We start from the raw sequence: 24,853 nt of genomic DNA, 5'->3' as shown, positions 1-24,853 counted from the left end.
ATCCCCAGAGGAAAGGCTTTGCAGTATAGGAGATACCAACCTGTAGGTACCTAGAATGTCTTCCTTCAGAAAACTGTTGAGAATGTCAGTGTCAAGCACCATCATCACCTTATGGAGGTTTCTACCACTGAATGGGTCTCCAGGAGGACCTAAGACACAATAAAATGCACTGAAACATGGAAAAGCTTTTGAACTTAATGGTGTAAATCATAATCAAACTGTACAGCACAGGAAGAGACTATCTAGGATGGTTGTCTGGAAAAGTGTATCACCTAATTTATTTTCATTGTATTTTACAGCATGGAGAAGGCCTTTCCAGCACTTTGAACCACACCGTCCAACAACCCCAACAGTCCCAATTTAACCTTAGTGTAATCACGGGGTAATTTACAATAACCAATTAACCAATCTGGTAAGTCTTTGGACTGTGGAATGAAACCAGAGGACCTGGAGAAAACCCATGTATTTCAAGGGGAGGATGTCTTTACAGAGGATGCCAGAACTGAATTCTGAACACTGACACCGCAAGCTGTATTAGTGTTAACCACTATCCTACATACTTCCCTGTTAAGACCTTCCAGATTCACCAGTACTACATTGTTTCTAGGTGATTCCTAGAAATATCATATGGGGTGCTGAAGGCAGACCCAAATGCAAGACACAGACACTGAAGTACTAGGAACTGGACTAGGCATGAGAAGGAAGCAAGGGAAGTGAGGAAGCAAGGACGCTGGACATGACAAAGGCCCTGGACAAGACAAGGATTCCAGGCCTGGGCTAGGACTTGACAAGGATAGCGGAACCAGGACATAGAACTGGGAACTAGGAGCCTGGGCTTAGACTCCGAGCCAGAGACTGGACAAGGACCCAGAACCTGGGTCTTGACTTGGGCTCAGACTCCAGAACCAGGCGAGGACAAGATGTGGCTACAGGATGAGGAGAGGCACAGGACTGGATGTGAGACTCCTGGACAGGTCAAGGGAATCCCAGCACCTGACTGGGCAAGGTACTCCTGGGCTGGGCATGGCACATCGACACGACGAGAGCACAGAGCCCTGGTCAAGGGAGAACAGGAATGCAGAACACAGAGCCTGGGTCCAGGGAGAACAGGAACGCAGAACACAGAGTCGAGGGAGAGACAGGAACATGGAACACCAAGCCAGGACCCCTCCTTGGGTACGGGACGTAGGGCCAGGACTCATTACACAGAACGCTGAACACGACGAGACAATTCCCAACGCTAGGTAGCAGCAAAACAGCTGGTCCTACCTCGCGAAGGCGTGGACACAGGCAGACAATTCCAGGCAGAGGCAAAGCTCCAGGCGTAGGTTGCAGGGCAGGGCTTAGGAGGGAAGGAAGGGGACAGTCCAGCCTCAGGGTAATGGCAATGACAGCCTGACTTACCCAACAGAGGCAAGGACCAGGAGGGACAGATCCCACCATAGGGTAACAGCAAGGACAGCCTGACTTACCCCACAGAGGCGAGGACAGGATACCAACAGGACAAACCCACACAGAGACAAGGACAGGATACTGACAAGACAAACCAGCCACCAGCCTCGACCCCAGGGCCACTTATATTCCTGGCCCCAAGACGAGAATCAGGTGCCTATGATTAAGCCCACGAGACAAGGGAATGCCGGAAGACCCGGAGTCTGGAGTCCACAGACCGGACCATGAGCCGGAACGTGGACTTCACGGACCAGACCATGACAAGAACAGAGCTCTTAAGACCATAAGGCCACAAGACATAGGAGCAGAATGAGGTCATTTGACTCACTGAGTCTGCTCTGCCATCTGATCATGACTGATTTATCATCCCTCTTAACCTCATTCTCTTGCCTTCTACCCATAACCTTTGATGCCCTTATTAATCAAGAGATGATCCACTTCTGCTTTAAATATACCCAATGACTGGCCTCCCCAGGATAATGAATTCCACAGATTCACCACCTTCTGGCTAAAGAAATTCTTCCTCATCCTGTTATTAGAAAAACCAGCATTTATTGCACGTCCCTACCTGCCCTTGAGAAGGTAGTGGTGAGCCATACTTTTATACCCAAACTTTGGTATGGTGAAGGAGCTCCCTCAGAATTGTTGACTGGAAAGTTCTAGGATTATACTTTAAGGTTGTTGCGGTGAAGGAGCTCCCTTGGTACTGCTAATTGGGGAGTTTTGCGATTTTGTATCAGCAATTAAATGCCCAAAACCCTCATAGAAATGTGCCCCAGCAACACACACAAAATGCTGGAGCTACTCAGAGGGCCAGGCAGCATCTATGGAAAAGAGTAAATAGTCGATGTTTTGGGCCAAGGTCTTTCATCAGGATATCAGCATCTGCAGGTCTTCTCATGTTAGAAATGTCTCCCATCTCAGATATCCTGGGTCAGCCAAGGTCCAGTGAACTGTGTTAAATTCTGATCTCCTGTTGCTGTCTTTGTGGAGTTTGCACATTCTCCCTATGACTGTGTGGATTTCCCCTGAAGCACAGGTCAGTGGGGTAACTGGCTGCTGTAATTTGCCTAGCATAGCTGGGTAAAGATTATAGACATATAAATGAGATTAAGTTACAGAGAAAGAAGTGGGGGAAATGGAAATGCTGAGCTGATTCTGAGAGGCAGTATAGACTCGTTGGGCCAAGTGGACCCCCCCCCCCCCGTTTTACTAGGAAATATAACATGGGAAATATTATAATCAGAATTAAATTTATTAACTCTGGCATACTATGTCATGAAACTTGTTTTGCAGCAGCAGTACAGTGAAAGGCCGGAAATAAATAATGCAAGAAAGTAGTTATGAGGCAGTGTTTATGGAACATTCCAGAAATCTGATGGTGGAGGAAAAGAGGATGTTCTGAAAGGAAGGTAGAGAGAGATGAAAGAAGGAGTAAGTCAATGATAATAATAAGCCAATAGTTCCTAGGTATTTTTGCCATAACCCACTTCAAGAAAAACGGTTTATTTCTGGTTACCACCCCCTCCTCCATTATTCCCAACATTGATCCTAAACAAGAAGTAGAATACTATTTGTTCTTGTAACTGTACCCCTCCTCATCTCACCATTACAAAGCCCACCACCTCATTACCCCATGGGATTAAAATGATGTGGACCCTTTTACCTTCTCATTCAGCCTCTGCTATTCCATAAACGTGAACGTCACCTTCAGTCAGTGCGTTCTCAGAGTGTTTGCTGCTGAGTTGCTTGCATAGTTTATTTTGTTTTGGGAGACAGCTCAGCAGCTACCAGTTGACCTACCAGTTCCAAAAGCTTAAGGATGGCACAGGGCATGGGAAAGGCAAGTTCCCACAGGAAAATGAGGGGGCTTCTGATGCAGGGTCTCAATACAAAGCATCAGCTGTCCATCTCCCTCCACAGACACTGGGGAGTGTCTGACTCACTGAGTTCCTCCAGAGCTCAGTTTTTGGTCCTGCCTCCAACCTTTGTTACACTTGGACTGGGTGATTCCTCTTGAAAAATGAAACAAACAAGTTTCTGTTTCTTCCCAAAGGCAAGAAACATATCAGTCTCAAAATCCCTTAGCACTGCTCTGTTTGTACATTCAGTGCCCACATTATTAGGTACCTCCTATGCCTAATAATGAGGCCAATGAGGGTCTGTTCATGATCTACTGCTGCTGTAGCCCATTCTTCAAGTTCAAAGTTGCTCTTCTGCACACCACTGTTGTAACACATTTGAATAAATGTCGCTTTCCTGTCAGGTTGAACCAGTCTGACCGTTCTCCTTAGACCTCTCTCATTAACAAGGCAATTTCACCCACAGAACAGCTGCTCACTGAATATTTTTTGTTTTTTGAACTATTTCCTATAAACTCTAGAGAGTGCTGTGCATGAAAATCCTAGGAGATCAGCAATTTCTGAGATACTTAAATCACCCTATCTGGACCCAACAATCATTCCACGGTCAAAGTCACTTAGATCACATTTTTTCCCCATTCCAATGTTTGGTCTGAATAACAACTGAACCTCGATCATATCTGTATGTTTTTATGAATTGAATTGCTGCCACATGATTGCTTGTTCAGATATTTGCATTAATGAGCAAGTGTACAGGTGTATCTAATAAAATAGCCATTAAGTGTAAAGGTGGTGTGCAGTCACATATCTGGAATGCATAATATTGCTCCTATTTCCAGCTGCCTGAACACTTGAGCATTTGAGCTGACTTTGCCATGCTGTTTTGGATAATAGTCTTTAGTCCAATGTGATCTTCCTCCTCCAAATGACGTCACCAATGGTCCCCAAAGACCATCTTCAGTGTCATTGGTTGGAGAAATATCTTTATTTTCTCACAGAAGCAGCCTTTCTTGGTCTTATCCCCCCTAAGATCACACTTTAAAGTATGTTCTTTGTCCCCAAGGCGACCTCAAATACTACATCACACGCATTCCTGGTCAGCTTTGTTGTGGAGGACCTGACCATCACCTTCAACAAAAGTCTACGGCAAAGAAGGCAGCTCACCACTACCATCTCATGGGAAATTAGGGAGGGCAGTAATTGTTCAGTGTGGGCAGAGTGAGGAGACTCTGCCCCTTACCTGCCACACCTTTGTCCCTTTTGCATTTCATTTTAACTGGACACGGAAGAGAGGGAGCAAAGTCAATTTATCATGTTACACTAGCCAGTGAATGTTCAAGGGAAGTTGTCCTACAGTTCAGTGTGTGGCTACAGTCCACCACACATGCACACACAATGTCCCCCTCTCTGTGGCCACTTTAGGATGAGGCTGTCTCATTTCCATGTACATGTGACAAATAAAGGTATCTTTATAAGGGGAAAAGAATTTTGGAAGAATTGAGGTCAGGAGGCATGTATTTGATCCAGACCTGCTCAGCTGGTTATGAGTTGAGGAGAAGTGAAGCAGACCGAGCCTTTAAAGATGAGAATGAGAGAAACATTCCAGGTTCTAGAGAGGCGGGGAGCTAGTATTTCCCTGGGCTAGAATATCCAGTAGCAGGGGTCACAAGGTCAGCTGTTCAGGGCAGTGATGAGAATGAAATTCCTCACCTGGAGGGCAATGGATCCTCTGGAATTCACTGCTCGGGGGATTGGGAGATGGGAGGACTCAGTGACTTACAACAACTTGTTGACAGGTGTTAAAGCACTTGAGGGATTTGAGCTCAGTGTAGAAACTCTTTCTGAGGAGATGGGGGTCAGGGTGTGGCTGTGAGAGGGTTGGTGGCAGTAGGAGGGGTATTGGAGATGGAATTCGAGCTGTGGCTGTGGGAAGGTTAGTGGCAGAGAGTGTGTTAGAGATGGGTGTCGGGGTGTGGCTGTGGGAGGGTTGGTGGCAGTAGAAGGGCTGCTGGAGATGGAATTCGAGGTGTGGCTGTGGGAGGGTTGGTGGATTTCCTGGAACCTTGATGAAAGGACAAGATGATCAATTCTTCCACTGAACAACCTGTGACAAATTCTTAGACTGCAAGGGGGAGAAGGACCCACCTCCACTACTGTGTCACCCTTGCCCACCACTCCTTTAGGTTTGTGAACAGCCAAATCTAGGATGCAATCCTGGGATAGCAGAAAAGAAAGGAGACCTAGATTTACATAGCACCTTTTTGCAAAGCACTTTTCAGTCATTGAAATGAAGCTCTTTTGAAATGTAGTCACTGTTTTATTGTGGGAAATTTGGCAGCCGATTTGAGCAAAGCAAAATCTTACAAGGAGCAATATGAACATGAATGAATAAGCTGTCTTTTTAATAATTTTGACAGGACAAGAAGGATGTGAAGGGATTCCTCCAAACAGCATGAGAGAAACTGCTGTATCCACCTAAAAAGCAGGCATGGCTTCAGTACTTATGTTTCATTCAACAGATGACACCTCCAACCCTGCAGAACCCTCACATGGTGTCAGGCCAGACTAGTGTGTCAAATCTGAGGAGTGGACCTTAATCTTACAGCATTTGGATTTAGCAGAAAAAGTTAGAAAGAAACATAGAAAATCTACAGCACAATACAGGCCCTTCGGCCCACAATGTTATGCCGACCATGTAACCTACTCTAGAAGCTGGCCCGAATATCCCAACCACATAGCCCTGTAGTTTTCTAAGCTCCATGTACCTATCTAAGAGTCTCTTAACAGACCTCACCACTTTTGATAGCAATACATTCCACGCACCCACCACACTCTGTGTGAAAAACTTACCCCTGACATCCTCCTTGTACCTGCTTCCATGCACCTGAAAACTATGCCCCCTCGTGTTAGCCATTTCAGCCCTGGGAAAAAGCCTCTAGCTATCCACACAATCCTACAAAATCGTAACTACAGAGTGTGGAACTTGTTGGAAGGAGCAACAGTTACTGGAGCAAAATGAAAATCACATTTCTGTCAATGGGAAACTGTTAAGATTTGGAGAAGACCAACTTTGAAGGAGAAGTAGCAGAATCATTGAGTCACCAGTTATGAAGTGCTTTATTGATTTTGAGAATTGGGAAATACCACTGAAGGAACTTCATCGACATGATTCATTATAGAACATTGCTCTTCTACACTCCTGCTCAATTTTATTGAGCTTGGTCTCCATCTCGGCTGGTATTTCTGGAACGGCCAGATGTAGCACCCGCTGGATCCCAAAGAAACCGTGCTCCAAAGCCACAGCAAGGAGGAAATAGTGGAGGTCCGGGAGGTCAGCAAAGAGGTTCCTGAACTCTGGAGACATGCTAATGAGCCCACAGTTGGTGATGATCGCCAGGTTGGTAAGGTATTCAAAGGCGAGTCGCCAGGCCCCAATATTTGCCGAAGGGATTGGAAATTGTCTCTGCAAGACCTTGCTGAATTTCATACTTTCCAACTTAATGCCCAGGAGATTATTTAAGAAACTGAAAGAACCAGCGAGTGGGTAAACACTTGAGAAGAGAGACACAAAGCCAAATTTGATGAACAGCTCAAGGTAATCCTCCAGTAAACCATCCTTCGAATCTTTCAGGTTGGCTTCTGTTTCAATCTGTTGAAAGCCGACGTTGGCAGGGGTCACATGTTTTTTGTTTAGGCGCACCAGCCTATATTTTGTTGTCCAGTATGGGAGAACAGTATCGAAGAATTGCCCCACGACCTGGTGAACAAGGAGCTGGGCCGAGAGGACATCAGCCAACAACTTCAAGTCCTTCAGGTAGAAGGCAACATAGTAGTGCATGCCAAAATTGTTGATGAGATAGAAGATGAGGACCTTGGTCATCAGGTGGTTTTCGTGAGTGGACACTAAGCGATGGTTCTCCTTCTCGGTAATGAGCTTGGCGAGGTAGAGGTAGACCCTGTTCAACACTTCAACACTGGTGCTGTAGACCAGGATTGGGGCATACGTCATCAACAAACTCTGCACTGATTGCTCTTTCTGGTCATGTTCTCTGACCTTCTTGTCTGCAGTGAGGAACATTACGATGAAGGAGACACTGACAACCAGGCTTCCAGCTAGAAATGGGATGGATCTGAATGCCATTTTGATGCTGCGCTCCCTGTCAAGCACCAAAGGTTCTTTGGTTTGGTTGATTCCGATTTTTTCTTGGAAACCAGCCCTTACCTTATCGAAGCTGTCCATCTGCCTGAGGGTTCCCCATTTGAAAGCCAGCTCTGAGCTGCGGCGCTTCCAGCCCTCGAGGAACACGGTGGACCACAGCATGTTGTAGAGCGCACAGGCGATGCACCCACCGTACTCCTTCAGGTTGGTGATGTAGAAGAACAGTTCCAGGAGAGTCCGGAAGGCCAGGCCCCAGGTGAAGTAACCCAGGAAGCTAAAGTACAGGGCGATTGACTCACCAAAGTAGTTTCGCAAAGCCTGCACAGGCTGGTCAATTAGGTAGCTGCGTTTCCTCCACAAGGCTTTCAGTTTCTCCAGCTCCTCCCGGTTGTGCATGGGGTACATTTTGGTTAATAGTTTGCTGCCCCACAGTTCCTCAAAGAGGTGCTTTCCGGGGTAAAGTTTGGCCGTGGCCTCCCCAGGAATGTGCTCCTCATCTGTCGCCTTGAGGTTGTCCAGCATATACTTGATGATGTAGAGCATCTCGGCCGTGGTGAGGAGCTGGGTCTCTGTCTCACGGAAATTGTCGCGGTCTGCATAAGTAAAAGGTCGGAGGTTCCCATCTTTATAGACCTTCACCAGTGATACTTCCTCTGCCCCACGGAGCAGCCTCTCCAAGGTGGCCCCCACCAGAAGGACTGTCCCTTTGGAGTCTGAACGCTCGATCACCTTTACCTTCAACTCTGCCCCATCTGAGGACTTTGGAGCCTCAATGCGACGTATCAGCCAATCCAACGTCTCCTGCTGGGCTCTTGGGGCCAGGTCCAGGACAACAAGGGCCAGGGGGAAAGGGGAACTGCTTTGAACATCATTGTCCATCTATTGACCTAATTATCACAAGCAGACCAATCATTTTCTTATCTGCTAAGTACTGAGAACTTGCTGAAGAAAACATAGGCCTGACAAGCTACATTATTCTATGAATATGGGGCAATTGAGATACCTTGCTTTAGTGTACATTGCTGCTCAGGAGACTATTTGGTTTAAGTTTGAGTTGCCCCTGAATAGCTGAAGGTTTTCCTACCATTGTGGTCTTTGTGATGTCATTGGTGATATCATGAGTGTCATGAGTTATAAAGTTGCTTTTGTGCTGGGGCACTTGCAGCATTATCCTGTCTTACCCCACTCTCCCGTTCCTGAAGTTACTGTGTTGTTGGGAATGTCATGACGGAATAGGGAAGGCAAGGGAGAAAGGGCGAAGCTAAGATGGCTTCATATGGCATCATGTGGCTATATTCTCAGTTTGGAAAGATCAAGGGAAGGCCTGGAGAATGAAAAGAAGGGATTGGAGGATTGCAGACACAGTTCCTGCTCCCCTGCCTAATCTAGACCCTGAACAAAATGTCCTGAGAATCCCGTAAACTTATAGCATAACCAAGAATCCATCAGTTTCATAATGAATAAAGATTCCTGCAGCCTAACTTCATACCTATGCCCTTGGCTATAGTTATATCTCCAAAAGAGTTGAATTATGAAACTGTAGGTTCCTCGGGCTCGAATGTGTTGTAGATAGTGATAACTATATTTTAGTTTGAAACTGAAAATAGTGTGCTTTCATAAGTCCTGAATGTTACATAATATTGTATTATTATGCTATTGTAGCCATCTGAATAAACTTCAGTTTATAAAAAGAATTGAATTATGCTTAGACTAAGGAGACATAAGAGACTGCAGATGCAAGAATGCAGAGCAACAATCTGCTGGAAGAATTCAGCAGGCCAAGCAACACCTGCTCCGGGTTAGGGCGGATGCATGCTGGAACAGAACTGGATTTGCTGTTGTTGGTTTGTTCTGTGTTCTGCCAAGCATTGTTGGCTATATTGGCACGGGAATGTGTGTTAACTCTTGCAAACAGCCCCCAATGCACCCCTGGGTGTATGTATTGGGTAATGTAAATGACACATTTCACTGTATGTTTCGATGTACATGTGATAAATAAGTGAATATGAATCAGATGTTGAGGGTTGTGTATTGACCATCATACAACACCCCACCTCTGATACCACAGGTAGTGTACTTTGACCTTAACAATTCTACACATCTCGGTTCAGTCTCCACTGAGAGGATAATAGGCATAGATCAAGTGGACAGCCAACACCTTTCTCCCGGAGGAAGGAAAAAATGACTAATACAAAGTGACATAATTTGGAAAGAATAGGGGTGATGTTCGAGACAGGTTTTTTTTACTCAGAATGGTAGGTGAGTGGAACATGCTGCCAGGAGTGAAGGTAGGTTTCAATGTACTTGTGATAAATAAATGAATCTAAATCTGAATTTTATATGCTACTCCAGACTCTGGAATCTGTAGTCTCCTGTGCTCATACCTACATAGAGAAGGGATGGTATATCCTCCCATCACTCACCCACTCTCTGGAAGTGAAATATCACAGCCTCCTTTGAAAGGAAAACATTTTGATAAAGTCCAATTGAGTCATGGTGAGGAAAGCATTGCCACCTTTCTTCTTCATCCTCGAAGTAATACAGCACAAAGTACTTAATGATTGGAAGATAATGCCAGGGGGAGCCAGGGGCAGACTGAAGCACCTTGAAAGAGAAACAGAATTTAGAATACACAGAGCAGCCTACACTCACACCCAACAGCCCACCAGTCAGGCTGAGAATCACCGATCGATTCTTCTCCAAGTATCGTTTCCTCATTGTGGTGAAGAGGCTTGTGAGTTACTGAGATTCTGAGCGTGATGCCGTCTGGAGTTTAGCCATCTGGTGCTGAGCTCCTTGTACTGGCAAGGTCAAGGGAAGGTTGAAAACAAAAAGCGACCTCAACAGTGGAGCTGGCGAAGATGGTGACACATCACATTGGCAGTGAACGTGGAGGAGGGCTGCAGCAGTGAAGGGTCCCCATTTGACTGCTGGATCCTTACCCCAGTCTGTCCAGGACCATGTGGCTGCCCAAACATCAGCCTCCCAAAGTTAAACAAAGTCATACACATTAAGAGAATCAACTGTAACATCCCAGATTAAATCTGCGAAGGTATTCAGTATTCAGAACATTGTGGATTCTGGATCAGCCTCTACAGCCACATGAGGACCCACCAATTTGCAATCCCTTAGTAGAATGTCACACTTGACCCAAATGATTGTACTACTACTACCAATCAATTATAAGAATCATGTAACTTTTTGCTGTAGTATTGAGGCCAAATGACAGCAGGCAGTGTAGTGGTTAGCATAACACTTTACATCATCAGCTGTAAGTTCGGGGTTCAATTGTGGGAATTGTCTGTAAGAAATCTGTACATTCTCCTCATGACCAGGTGGGTTTTTTCTGGTTGTTCCAGTTGTCTCCCACAGTCCAAAGACATACAGGTTAAGAAGTCGTGTACTTGCTGTGTCAGCTCAGGAGGCATGGTGATGCTTGTGGACTGCCCCCAGTAGAACCCTTGCTGATTTGATTTGTTACAAATGTATGTTTTGATGTACATGTGACATACAAAGCTAATCTTTATCTTTATCACTGTAGTAATTAAGTTGTGAGAGGCCTTTTTAGTCTTCTGCTTTTTCCTCTCTTTGTCTTTTGCCATGCTTCCTCTTCATTTCTGCACTTGTAGGACTTAATAAAATGATCACAAACAACAAATTTTATGTAATACTCTTGACTTTCAAAGAAACTTTGGATCGCAAAAACATCAGGATCAACACTTGTTACCTTCAGGTATGTTTGATGCCCTTTGGCGGCGCTGAGGGCCAAGGCCTCAGTGAATGCCGATTGATATGTGAGGATGTCGTTGGCAGTCCAGCGGTGACCCTCGGAGAGCCACATTGTGAAGGTCTGTGCTCTCTTCAGCCGCACCCTCAGTTCCTCCACGTGTTTGTGCACTAGATGTGGACAGAAAGTGAATCCAAGAAGTCCATCCATCAACAGTGGACATTGACCACAATCTCCATTTTCTCTTCCACATTGAGGCCATTTGGCCTTACAGTTTGTGCTGGTTCATTTCCTCACTCATTTTTCCAACAATTTACGATTCCCACTTCCCCATTAACCGCACTCCCCCCACCCTCACTCACATGCAAGGGGTAGTTTACTGCTGCCCTTTAACATGCTGATACATACCACTATAGGATGTTTGAGGAAATCAGAGTGCCTGGGGAAACCCATGCAGATACTCAGAGAACATGCAAACTCCACGCAGACAGCACTCGAGGACAGGATTGAACCCTAGTTTTGGGTGCAGTGAGGCAGCGGCTCTATCAGCTACAGTCCTCTACTGGTCCTGAGGTGAGTTTTTTGCTACAGTTTCAGTAGGAAGTTAGACCATAAGACATAGGAACAGAATTAGGCCATTTGGCCCATCGAATCTGCTCCACCATTCCATCATGGCTGATTTATTTTCCCTCTCAACCCCATTCTCCTGCCTTCTCCCCGTTACCTTTGACAGCCTTACTAATCAACCTCCACTTTAAATATACCCAGTGACTTGGCCTCTACAGCCGTCTGTGGCAATTCCTTCCACAGGTCCAGCATCTTCTGGCTAAATAAATTCATCATTACACACACAAATTTCTGGAGGAACTCAGCAGGCCAGGCAGCATTTATGGAAAAAAGTATGGTCGATGTTTTGGGCCACAGATGAGGGCCACCATCAAATCCATAGATATGGGAGGTGCTGTAGTAGTCTTGCGTACTGACCTCTACTTTGCTGATGCCCAGCGCCAACTCTCAGACACCTCCTGATCCCTACCCATTGAACAGGACCCCATTAAGGAACACCAGGTCATTGTCTCCCTCCAGACCTAACCAGTTCACCTCCACCACCACTCTCCTCTGCCTAGTGGAACTTGTCCTAACTCTAAATAATTTCTCCTTTGGCTCTTCCTACTTCCTTCAAACTAAAGGAGTAGCCATGGGCACTCGCATGGGTCCCAGTTATGCCTGCCAGTTTGTCGGCTATGTGGAACAGTCCATCTTCCAAACCTACACTGGTGACTGTCCCGCACTTTTCCTATACTACATCAATGACTGCATTAATGCTGCTTCCTGCACCCATGCGGAACTTGTTGACTTCATCCACTTTGCCTCCAACTTCCACCCTGTCCTCAATTTCACCTAGTCCATTTCTGACACCTCCCTTACCATTCTCGATCTCACTGTTTCTATCTCCAGAAACAGCTTGTCCACTGATGTCCATTACAAACCCACGGACTCTCACAGCTACCTGGACTACACCTTGTCCCACCTTACCACTTGTAAAAATGCACCCCCCCCCCTTTCTCAATTCCTCTGTCTCCGCCACATCTGCTCTCAGGCTGAGGCTTTTCATTCTAGAACAAAGGAGATATGCTCCTTTTTCAAAGAAAGGGGCTTCCCTTTCTCCACCATTAATGCTGCTCTCAACTGCATCTCTTCCATTTCACCCCAACCTCCTGCCATTCTACCAGGGATAAGGTTCCTTGTCTTCACCTACCACTCCACCATCCTCCACTTCCAGCACATAATTCTCTGAAACTTCTGCCATCTCCAATGGGATTCCACCACCAAGCACATTTCCCCTCCCCCCCCCCCCCCCCCCCCACTTCCTGCTTTCACAGGGATCACTTGCTGTACAACTTCCTTGTCCATTAGTCCCTCCCCACTGTTCTCCATCCTGGCACTTATCCTTGCAAGTGGAACAAATGCCACAGCTGCCTCTACACCTCCTCCCTCACTACCATTCAGGGCCCCAAACAGTCCTTCCAGGTGAGGCGACACTTCACCTTTGAGTCTGTGGGAGTCATATACTGTGTCTGGTGCTCCCAGTGTGGTCTCCTGCTGGTTGGCATGAACAAGATGGGGCAAAAGACCAGTATCTGTGCTGTATAGCCTATTGAATATTGAAAGGCTTAGATAGAGTGAACATGAAGAAGATGTTTCCAGTAGTGGGGGAGTCTAGGACCAGAAGGCACAATCTCAGAAGAAAAGGATGTCCCTTTAGAACAAAGATGAGGAGGAATTTCTTTAGCCAGAAGGCGGTGAATCTGTGGAATTCATTGCTACAGAACTGCTGTAGAGGTCAAATCATTGGGTATACTTAAAGTGGAGATTGATGGGTTCTTGATTAGTAAAGATTATGTGGATAAGGCAGAAGAATGGTGTTGGGAGGGAAATTAAATCAGCCCAGAACAACTCAGGCAGAGCAAACTCAATGGGGAAAATGGCCTGATTCTGCTCCTATGTCTTATGATCTTATCTGTGTTATGGAGCTGTGTGTATCAGCCCAGATTGGACCTTGAACACAAGACCCTCTTGTCCTGGATGGGCTGATGATACACTTGCAGGGGTCACCAAGCCACGGTGAACACCATCTTGCTTTAAACCCACCTATTGGTACAACCTCCTCACCTATGTTAGCATAAGCTTGAAGTGCTTCTTCGTGACATCCTGGAGGACCTTTGAGGTAGTAAAACTCAGTCAGTTCCAAACCATTACGGAACGGAGTTAAGAAGCTGAGCCAGGTAGCTGAGGTGTTCACACCCAGACCCACGGCCACCTGAGAGAGAGGTTGGTAAAAGAAATATTAGGGTACAGGCAGGCATAACTCAATGCCTTCCTTCTTAGACAAGGTAATGATCCTTGGAGAAGTACCTGTCGCTTACCACACCATGAAGAAGTCATCGCTTCATCTGAGGGTCAAAGAACGATAAGGTGTGATTTTCATGTCGCTTGGCGGAGTGGATTCTGACGGGATTGTTGAAACACCAGCAAATATTATTCTCCCCATTCAACAGAGAGTAAACCAACCTTGTCTCTGTCACTGCATTCTATCCCATCCCTCCTCAGAATGACTAAAACTGTCCTCTCCAATATTACAAAGAGACAGTGATCCCTGGATGTTTCTGAAGGCATAGAAATATGGATGTGGTGGAGATCACGCATCACATTAATTACAGCATCCCACAGCATGCTCTTGTTCTAGTTCAAGTTGATCATACCTTAAAGTCTTGGCATTGATGTGGGAAGTTACTGTTTCCCATCAAAGAGATCTGCTCAAGGACACTTGGGAAGGTGTTAAGATTCAACGTGCAGAGAGCACTCTTTAACCCAAAAGCCTCAAAGTCTGGAATTTGGAAGATGTGGTTCTCGTGATCAATCAGTTTCCGAGTAAAATATAGGGTCTGATGGATAATTTCCTCATCTTTCTTCTGCCATAGCTCCATCCTGTTAGGAAGGAAGTTGATATGAAGCTTTCACTTGGACAAACAGAAGCTAATGTTGCTTGGGGTATCCTAGGAAAGGCATAGGCATGATGGCCAAAATGGCTTTGTGTGCTGTTGGTTCCTCTGATTCTATATCTTCAGTTGAACCAAAACAAATAAAATTTGATATTTGTGATGTTTGTGACAGACCCATGCCCCATGAAATGAAAACATTGGCAGTCAAGTAATTTAGAAGGTCCAGAGAAGAAGATTCTTTTAAATCAGTTAATTTACAGGATTTGGTCAGGCCAGTATTTACTGTCCTTCCTGAATCACTACTGTACAGGTTGTAGTGAGCTGTCACTTTGATACAGAACAGCCTAGGGTGAAGGTAACTCTACACTACGGAACTGTTGGGTGGGGGAGTTTCAGGGTACAGAGCCAGCAGCGATGAAGGACCAGTCAAGGTGCTGTATGGTCTGGACAAGAGTCTGGTGGTGGTGCTCCCACGCACCTGCTGTCTTTGCCATTGATACTGGATACCAAAGGTTTGGGAAGTGCTATTGGAGTCTCCTAGCCAAGTAACTACAGTGCAATTATAGATGGTGTCCTCGGCAACCCTTGTGTGCTGATGAGTGTTTAGGATGGAAGAGAGACTTGACAGCTGACCATAATTTTATCCTTAGTTTCATTGATTAACCTTCTGTCTACCTGGCCCTACCCCTTCTCCGCTCTTCCTCCCTCTCCCTCTCTGACTCCCACTCCCTCTTCATCTCCCTTCTTCTTCTCTATCACCCTCTCTGCTTCCCTTTCCCTCTCCCTCTCCAAATCTCTCTCCCATTCCATCTCTGTCTCTGGTCTGTGTCTCCCTTTTCATCTGTGTCATCCACTCCCTCTTTGACCCCCTCCCCCTTTCTGTCTCCCTTTCTCTCTCCATCTCTATCTCCCTCTCCCAGTCTCTACCTTTTCCTCTCCATCTGTCTCTGTCTCTCTCCCTCTCCCCATCCCCTGCCCCTCCCTCTACCTCTGTATCTCTGTCCTCCTCTTCCACTCCCTCTCACTCATTTCCCCTAATATCTTTCTCTCATTTATTTCAAAACTAGGCTACAGTCAGTGTCTCAGAGGGAGTGATGGGGTTGCAGTCAAAGTGCGAGATATAGACTGAGGGAACGAGAGAGGGAGGAAGAGAGAGAATCAGTATGAGAGACAGAGAGAAGTGATGTATGAAGTAGACAGTGAAGCAATAACTGGTACCATTCCCCTGTTGTCCATGGTGGATTTAAAATATGAAAGAAGATGTCGAACTCCAATGGATCAAGGACAGTGGAAGCAGACAGTTCAACTGTCTTTGTTCCTGCCATGTACTTGGAGATGAAGGCTACTGTTGTACACTTTCCATTTTGTGAGATGGAGTTGCTTTGCTTTCTGTGATTTAAAGTGGACATGATGCTTCAGGTAATCTGCTGGACAGGAGATCATTTCCAAATAAGTTATTTGTGAAGTGTTCTTTGATATAACATAATGTGCAGGTGTGGTGAACTACATATACCTGTCTGGACACGCGCCCCCCACCCCCCCGGCTGACTGCTCCTGTGGCTCCTCCCATAGATCCCGGTATAAAGGCGATTGGAGCCACAGACCCTCCCTCAGTCTCCAGGATGTTGTATGATGGTCACTTGCTGCTTGTGCTTTCTTCCAGCCAATAAAAGCCTACCTTAACCCACGTCTCAGAGTTATTGATGGTGCATCAGCAGGTTTGTGAATGTTGGGGTTGGTGCCTGCCTGGAGTGATTCGAGCTGGTTACTGAAGAGCCATAAATTACCAATTGACACTTGCTGGGAAGAGGGCAATAAATGAATGCTAGCCTGGAGCAGAGACCAATAAAAAGGTGCTAAAGGTCAATCAGATGACCTACAGCCAATGACACTGGAATATTACATTTGAATTGGTAAGGAACAAGTATAAAATGGGCATTTTGATGCCAGGGTCTGGGCGAAGAAAGGATCGATCGTCTGGCCAACGGAAATCCCCTATTTCGGTGTTATAAGTTGGACAAGTGGTCTGTGTGAGTATTGGTACAGAGGGGACAGTAGAATTTATGCTCTAAGCTGTTGGCCCAGGATCAATTATGATGTTGTTCGTACAGAGACAATGAAGTGTGAGCTTTGATTAATTACGAGTTGCGTAGTGAATTTCCTAACCTTGTTCCGTTGACAAACAGTTAACACCCGCGCACCAAGTAACTGCTGAATCTGCAATTTCCAAAAATCACAACTTAATTTGAGCAGGTCTAATTTATAAAAGCATTACTTATGGAAAGTATATTGATGTGAAAAAAGATCTGTTATAGTTCTTTGGGTGTATATTTTTGATTATTGGTAAAATCTGAAACATTTGTTCCTATTTATATTTCATACTATACCTTAAGGAAGCCTTTATGAATTCTGAAGCTACTATTGGGTAAGGATTTGGTGGGAGAGGCAATTCAGAAAAGATTGCCTGTAAGCATTGTTCCCAGTGCCAATCCAGCCGACAGTCCACACAATACTGTAAAGAACAGAGAGAAATGTCAAATACCAAAGGGCGTGTACTTACAGCAAGATGGGGTAAGTTTAAAGGAGATATGTGGGACACACTTTTTTTACACAGAGAGTGTTGGGTGCCTGGAATGGGATGTCAGGTGGTGGTGAAGGCAGAAACCATAGCAGTGTTTAAGGGACTGTTCAACATGTGAATAGAGGAAAATGGATCATGTCCAGGAAGAAGAGATTTAGTTTAACTTAGCATTTTGTACAGCATGGACACCACAGGCCAATGGGGCTGGTTCTGTGTTCTATGCTTTCCTTGTGAATGCTGCTTATCTGGTGCTATGTGCCTGTGAGTCTGCTGCAAGTTTGTATTGCACCTGTGCATACAAGCATTTGTGCAATTGACAATAAACTTGACTTTAGCTTTGATTTACTTCTGTGTTTGAACATATAGAACAGTACAGCACAATACAGGCCCATCAGCCCATGATGTTGTGCCAACCTTTTAACTTACTCCAAGATCAATATAACCCTTTCCTCCTATTTAGCCCTCCACTTTTTTCATTCATGTGCCTATCTAAGAGTCTCTTAAATGTATTTACCTCTACCACCACCCCTGGTAAAGGGTTCCATGCACTCACCACGCTCTGTGTAAATAAAAACACATCAGCCATTCCCCCTATACTTGCCTCCAAACACCTTAAAATTATGCCCATTCATATTAGCCATCTCAACCCTGGGGAAAAAGTCTCTAGCTGTTCATTCTATGCCTCTTATCATTTTCTACACCTCTATCAGGTCACCCCTCATCCTCCTTTTCTCCAAAGAGAAAGCTTGTTCAACCTATCCTCATAAGACATACTCTCTAATCCAGACAGCATCCCTGGTAAATCTCCTATGCACCCTCTCGAAAGCTTCCACATCCTTCCTATAATGAGGTGACCAGAACTGAACACAATATTCCAAAAATGGTCTAAACAGGGTTTTATAGAACTGCAACATTACCTTGTTGTTCTTCAACCCCTAACTAATGAAAGCCAACATTCCTTCTTAACCACCCTATGCCTTGTGACTGCACTCTGTATAACATGTCATTTGATGACAAAAATAAAGAACTGCACAGAGGCTGTGTATGGTGTCAGGTTTTCCATGTGGTCAGGTTCGAATTCCATGCTGGTGCTGACTCTCCATTTGTGACCAGAGAACAGCTGGATAGTCAGAGGTGCAGCCTTTAGATGAAATACTAAACTTCCCTCCCTCTCTCTCTAATGTAGTTTCAAAAATTCTACACATCTCAAGGATCAACTTTATTCACCAGATACATTACACTTTGTTGCTGTGGTGTGTTGGTACGGCTGTGACATGCAACAAAGAACAATATTCAACAATTCTAAAGAATAAAGAATTATATAAAAATAAAGTCAGAGATTAAAGGATGGATATGGACTAAAATGTGCATAGCATTATCAAAAATGGTTTAAAGTGTCTACAGTGCAGAGCAAAGACAGGGGTCATTAGATAGAGGGGTGGCGGGGGCTAACTAGATGAAGGGTCTCGAGATGAAAATGCTTTCAAATGTTTACAGTGCAGTGCAATGACAGAATAATTAGAATGGTTGATCAGATTAACTGCCTGGGGAAAGTAACCTCCCCCTAGTTTCTCACTCAACGTTTATCTTACAGTCACTGCATTGAAACGGTAACCTGGGCATTAACGCATCACTGTTTCTGGCAGCTTGCTGTGCACAAAATGGCTGCCAAATGTCCTTCATTAACCGATATGTGTCTCAGGACATCTTGAAGCCCTACAAAGTCCGATCCTAAACACATTCACCTTGCCTTGTGCTGCTGGGTTCACCACCTCCATGTCTGTGTTTAAGGACCCAAATTCTTTGCCACAAGTAGGTGTGGTGAACTACATACACCTGTCTGGACACGCCCCGCCCCACCCCACCCCCGCTGACTGCTCCTGTGGCTCCTCCCACTGACCATGGCTCCTCCCACAGACTCCGGTATAAAGGCGATTGGGGCCTGAGCCCTGCCTCTCAGTCTCCAGGATGTAGCATGGTGGTCAATTGCTGCTTGTTCTTTCTTCCAGTCAATAAAAGCCAATATCTCGCCTCACGTCTCGGAGAGTTATTGATGGTGCATCAATTTTATTGACAGTGGAATTGAACGGTTCTGGATGGAACGGGTTGGGGTATGGGATGTTCTGTGTTTCTCTCACGGAGTGTGAATGTCTCCTTAAACTCCTGGTTGGGGGTTGGGCAGAATCAAGATAAACTTTGAATGTTCATGAACCAGTTAATGCAGCACAGTACTGGTTAGCGTAATGCCTTACAGCACTGACTGGGTTTGATTCCCACCTCTGTCTGTAAGCTGTTTGCATGCTATCCCTGTCACTGTGAGGGTTTCCTCCTGGTGCTCAGGTTTCCTCCCACATTCCAAAGATGCATGGGTTGGGGTAGTAAGTTGTGGGCATGCTATGTAGGTGCCGGAAGCATGGTAATATTTGCGCAATGAACCCATCACTTCACAAACGATGATATAGACGACACTTCACTGTATATTTTGATGATTTGATTTACATGTGACAAATAAAGCTAATCTTTCTTCTTTCTTTAGTGAAGAACACTTTGTGGAGATGTCACATTGTTCGAGGAGCCACCTACCTTTATGAGGGCAGCGTCCTGTTCCTCCTGACCAGTGGATTTTACATCCATGGCATCTCCAGCTAGATTAATGTATTGTTCCCTGGTGTGTGACAGTATGGGTGCACCATGGGGGGGATGTTCACTGTTAACCTGCAGTACAAGGCAGAGAGGGTCAGTCCTGTTGTAGTGAACATCAGTTAGGGCAGCAGAGCAGAGCCAGTACTCAGTTTGAGAATACCTATTTCTCTCCTGTTAGGCAACTCTGAAAGGGAAATTGTCCAGATCTCCTCTTGGCTGGGGGTCCATGCAAATTAGTGGATCTGAATGGTTACTACACCAGGGATTCTTTTACCATATGTTGCTACTGAATCCACGATCAGAGTATTCCAGCACAGAGTCCATCTCAGCTAAAACAAAACATTCTTCATTGCCTCCTGCTCTACTTGTTCCATAGCTGTGGTGACTAGTCATGACAAACAGCTTATGGTGTAGAGGGAGCCATTTGCAACACCAGAGGCAACTTGTATCTCAGCACACCTGACTGGAAATGGAGAGATCAAAGAGCAGCACAGTAGCATAGCGGTTAGCAAAACGCTATTACACAGCCAGCGATCCAGGTTCAAGGTTTACTCCCACCTTCAGGGTTAATAAATTGTGGGCTTAGAACACAGAAACGTAGAACATTACAGTACAGTATGGGCCCTTCAGCCCACAGTATTGTGTCATCCTTTTAACCTACTCTCAGACCAATCTAACCTACCCTCCTACATAGCTTTCCAGTTTGTATCATCCATATGCTTAACTAAGAGTTTCTTAAATGACCCAAATGTATCTGCCTCTACCAATACCCTTAATAGGACATTCCATATACCCACAATTCCCAGTAAATGACATCTCTGGCATCGCCCTCCCATCCTTTCCTCCAATCACCTTAAAATTATGTCCACACATATTATAACCATTTCCATATTGGGAAAAGTCTTGCCGTTTACTCTGTTTATGCCTCCTATCATCTTCTATACCTCTATCAATTCATCTCTCATCCACCTTCACTCCAAAGAGAAAAGTCCTAGTTCACTCAGCTTTTCCTCATGTGTTCTATAATCCAGGCAGCATCCTGGTAAATCTCCTCTGCACCCTCTCAAAAGCTTCCACATCTTTCCTACCATGAGGTGACCAGAACTGAGCGCAATATTTCATTTATGGTCTAAGCAGGGTTTTACAAGGCTGCAACGTTACCTCACGGCATGTTATGTTGGTGCCACAACTTACAGGCTGCTCCCAGCATATTCTCGAGCAGCATCCAGCCTAAGCAAGGATCAGGGCCTGCTGCAGTTTCTCTTTCACCAACATAGTGCCACAGCGGATGCAATCTCACTAGCTCTCCACTCTATACCTATGCCATTTTGCTCAGCATTAAACACAATCATTCCCTCAGTACTAAACAACAAGCTCCAAAACCTGGGCAACTGGACTTCCGGTAAGATGGCGATTGTTTAGTTGCTCCGAACTTTTGCTCCGTTATTCTTCTTACCTTTGCACTATGTGTCTCCCTTCTTAAACATTAGTTAGGTATTTTATTAGTTCTCTTCTACCTGCCTGCGAACACATCTATCTTATAATGGCTACCAAAAGTACTAAAACCGGGAAAAAGGAAACTTCTACAGCTTTGCCGGCTGACATTCTCGCTGTTCTGGAACAACATCCACAAGATACTTTAATGGATTTTAGAACTGAATTTAGAACTTCTTTCAACCAGCTGAATGTCAAACTGGATCAGATTAATGCTAGAGTGGATGATCATGCTGAACATTTATCTCGCATTGACGTAACTTCTGAAGATTTAAAACACCGTGTTCAATATCTTGAAACTCTCTGCTCCAACTTAGAGGAGAAGAATAGTAAACTTTTTTCCAAAATGGTGGATCTTGAAAATCGGAGCAGATGTTGCAATCTACGAATTCTTGGTTTGCCAGAGGCCACTGAAAAGGGCTCTCCCGTTGAATTTTTTTCCAAGTTTCTCTGTGAGATTTTCGGGAAAGAATTTTTTCCGACTCCACCTGAGCTTGAAAGGGCACACAGGATCTATGTTCCTCGAGCAATTCTGGGTTCCCGCCCACGGCCGATTATTTTATGCTTTCATCAATACCAGGTGAAAAACCATTTGATGATGGAGGCACGCCGCAGAGGTACTTTTGCCTTTCAAAATACGGTCATTCGTTTTGTGGAGGATTTTGCCCCCCAGGTTCTGAAGATGCGTGCTGAGTTTAAAGGTGTAATGAAAGTGCTTTTTGATCATGGATTCAGACCCTCTCTCCGAAACCCAGCCGATCTTCAAATTACGCTTACTACTGGAGATTATAAGTGGTTTAAATCAGTGAAGGAGGCTGAGGCGTTTGTTGGAAGCCTTCCAGCCACCTCATCTTCTTCGGAACCGGCCTGACCTTCTAAAATGGTTGATAAGTACTTCTCGAAGTAAAACTATTTTTTCCGAACTCGGACTTTACTTGAATAATTCAGTCATTATCTATTGAAACTCTAAGGGCTGTAGTCAATCTCTCCCTGGACTTGGTGCGTTTTTTCTAAACAGATAATTTAAGTTTAATGTTTCCCTGCGAACTTTTAGATTTTACCTGTGTAATCTATTTTATTTTTGTATAACCTTATCTATAGAGAACTACAATTGTCTTTAACTTGTTTTGGAGGTTTGGAGTTTTTATTGAAGGCCTCCCTGTTGGTTGATTCATAGTTTAAGTTTTGCTTTTTTTTTCCTGTAAGTGGTTGATAAGGACTCGCTTTGAATTTTATAATTTCCCCCTTTTCTCCCTCCCTTTTTTTTTTCTTTTAATCTTTTATAATTTTTCGCGGATAGGTTAGTTTTAGTTTTCTTCTGATTTTCTTTGTATTAAGTTTTATACTTCTGTTGAAGTTGTTCCTATTTATAATTCTGTTTTCTAGTGCATAAATTAGTTATTATTTGCTATATTATTTATACAGAACTTTTGTTAACGACACAGAACTGGAAGTCATACTTGGGTTAATTTTTTTGGTAGAGCTAGCTGCCTTTTTAGGTAGCCGTCTAATTTTGGGTTGCGAGGGGGGGGGTGGATTCTCCAGTTCCAACACTACTCACTGTTTCTTTTGTTTTCCTTTGTTATTCAGGACATGTTTCTGTTTTGATTCTACGGATCTATGTTTACATTTTTGCTCCCAAACTGTTATTGTATGGCTTGATTTTTTATATGCCTGCTACCTTCTATGCACTAACAATTGATAATGGTTAATTCACTTAAATTTGTGAGCTGGAATGTAAAGGGATTGAATCATCCTGTTAAAAGAAGGAAGGTCTTCTTGCATATTAAACAACTCAAAGCTGACATTGCTTTCCTTCAAGAAACTCATATTTGTAGTTTTTATAATTCTTGGCTTCTGTCAAAGTGGGCAGGTCAGCATTTTCATTCATCCTTTGCTGCCAAAGCTAGGGGGGTCTCCATCCTTATTAATTCAAATATTCTTTTTGAACTCCATAATAAGATATCTGATACAAATGGCCATTTTATTATTGTTTCTGGTAAATTATACAATACTAAAGTTGTACTAGCAAACCTGTATGCTCCCAATTTTGATGATGTTAATTTTTTTGAACGTTTTTTCTCCTCGCTACCAGATTTAAACTCATACTCTCTTATACTGGGTGGCGATTTCAATTGTTGGTTAGATCCTAATTTGGATCGATCATCCTCTGTTACTAGACTACTTACTAAATCTGCCTTAGCTATTCACTCTTTTCTCTCTAATTATGGTATCTCTGAGATATGGCGTTTCCTTCATCCCACTGAGAGAGACTATTCTTTTTTTTCACATGTTCTCCATACCTTTACTAGAATTGACTACTTTTTACTCGATAATCAACTTATTCCATTTGTCTATTCTTGTGACTATCAGAGTATACTGATTTCTGACCATGCCCCAATTACTTTGTCTTTAAATTTTCCTGGTCTCCCTCAGAGGAATAAACACTGGCATTTTGACTCGACTTTATTATCGGATGATGATTTTCTAAAATTTATTAAGGATCAGATAACCTTTTATTTTAACACCAATACATAATCTGAAATGTCATCCCAGATTGTCTGGGATGCCATGAAAGCATATTTGAGGGGTCAAATAATCTCCTATACAGCAAATCTTAATAGAAAGTCTTGTGCAGATCGATTAGACCTCATTAATCAGATTAAGGAATTGGATCAACTGTATGCTCAAACTAAGAATCCTGAATTATACAAGAAGCGTGTAGAACTTCAAACTAAATTTAATCTTCTGTCTACTCAACATGTCGAACGCCAACTTCTTGAAAGTAAGAGTTGCTTCTATATTCATGGTGACAAATCTGGTAAATTTCTAGCCAATCAGCTGAGACGTTCCAAAGCCAAACAACATATTACAAAGATCCGGAAGGAGAATGGAGACTTTACATTGGATCACTTAGAAATCAATGACGCATTTAAAAATTTCTATTCTCGACTTTATTCCTCTGAATCTTTGAATGACAATATCTCTGTTGATCACTTTTTAAATAACCTGAATATTCCTTCGCTTTCATCTGATTCTAAAGCCAAACTTAATGCGCCTATTTCATCAGAAGAAATATCTTTTGCAATTTCTGCATTGTCTTCAGGGAAATCTCCTGGACCTGATGGGTTCCCCGTAGAATTTTATAAATCATTCTCTTCACTTCTTTCCCCTCAGTTATTCTCAGTATTATCTGACTCGTTTAATTACGGTAAATTGCCACCCTCTTTTAATGAGGCATCTATTATTCTTTTATTAAAAAAGGATAAAGACCCAACAGAGTGTTCCTCGTATAGGCCGATTTCTTTGCTCAATGTTGATGTTAAAATCTTGGCCAAAGTTTTGGCTTATAGATTAGAAACTGTTATTCCCTCTATTATTTCTAATGATCAAACTGGTTTTATTAAAAACCGTCTTCCTTTTTTTAACATT

At 44.1% G+C, this 24,853-nt stretch overlaps 1 protein-coding gene across 1 annotated transcript in view; it reads right to left on the bottom strand.

Moving 5' to 3' along the window:
* LOC140739656 (uncharacterized) overlaps positions 1-24,853 on the bottom strand; it is a 70,212-nt gene that overhangs the window by 5,940 nt on the left and 39,419 nt on the right. The window contains exons 12-18 of the mRNA XM_073068030.1: positions 19,868-19,999; positions 17,091-17,215; positions 14,464-14,689; positions 13,874-14,021; positions 11,201-11,370; positions 9,897-10,077; positions 41-149 (exon numbers count right to left, since the gene is read on the bottom strand). Coding sequence (XP_072924131.1) covers positions 41-149; positions 9,897-10,077; positions 11,201-11,370; positions 13,874-14,021; positions 14,464-14,689; positions 17,091-17,215; positions 19,868-19,999 — 1,091 coding nt within the window. The remainder of the gene's footprint in view (positions 1-40; positions 150-9,896; positions 10,078-11,200; positions 11,371-13,873; positions 14,022-14,463; positions 14,690-17,090; positions 17,216-19,867; positions 20,000-24,853) is intronic.

The sequence above is a fragment of the Hemitrygon akajei genome, chromosome 16, assembly GCF_048418815.1.
Source record: "Hemitrygon akajei chromosome 16, sHemAka1.3, whole genome shotgun sequence".
Lineage (NCBI taxonomy): Eukaryota > Metazoa > Chordata > Chondrichthyes > Myliobatiformes > Dasyatidae > Hemitrygon > Hemitrygon akajei.
Note: the sequence above shows the minus strand (reverse complement) of the source record. Positions and strands in the feature narration are given on the sequence as shown.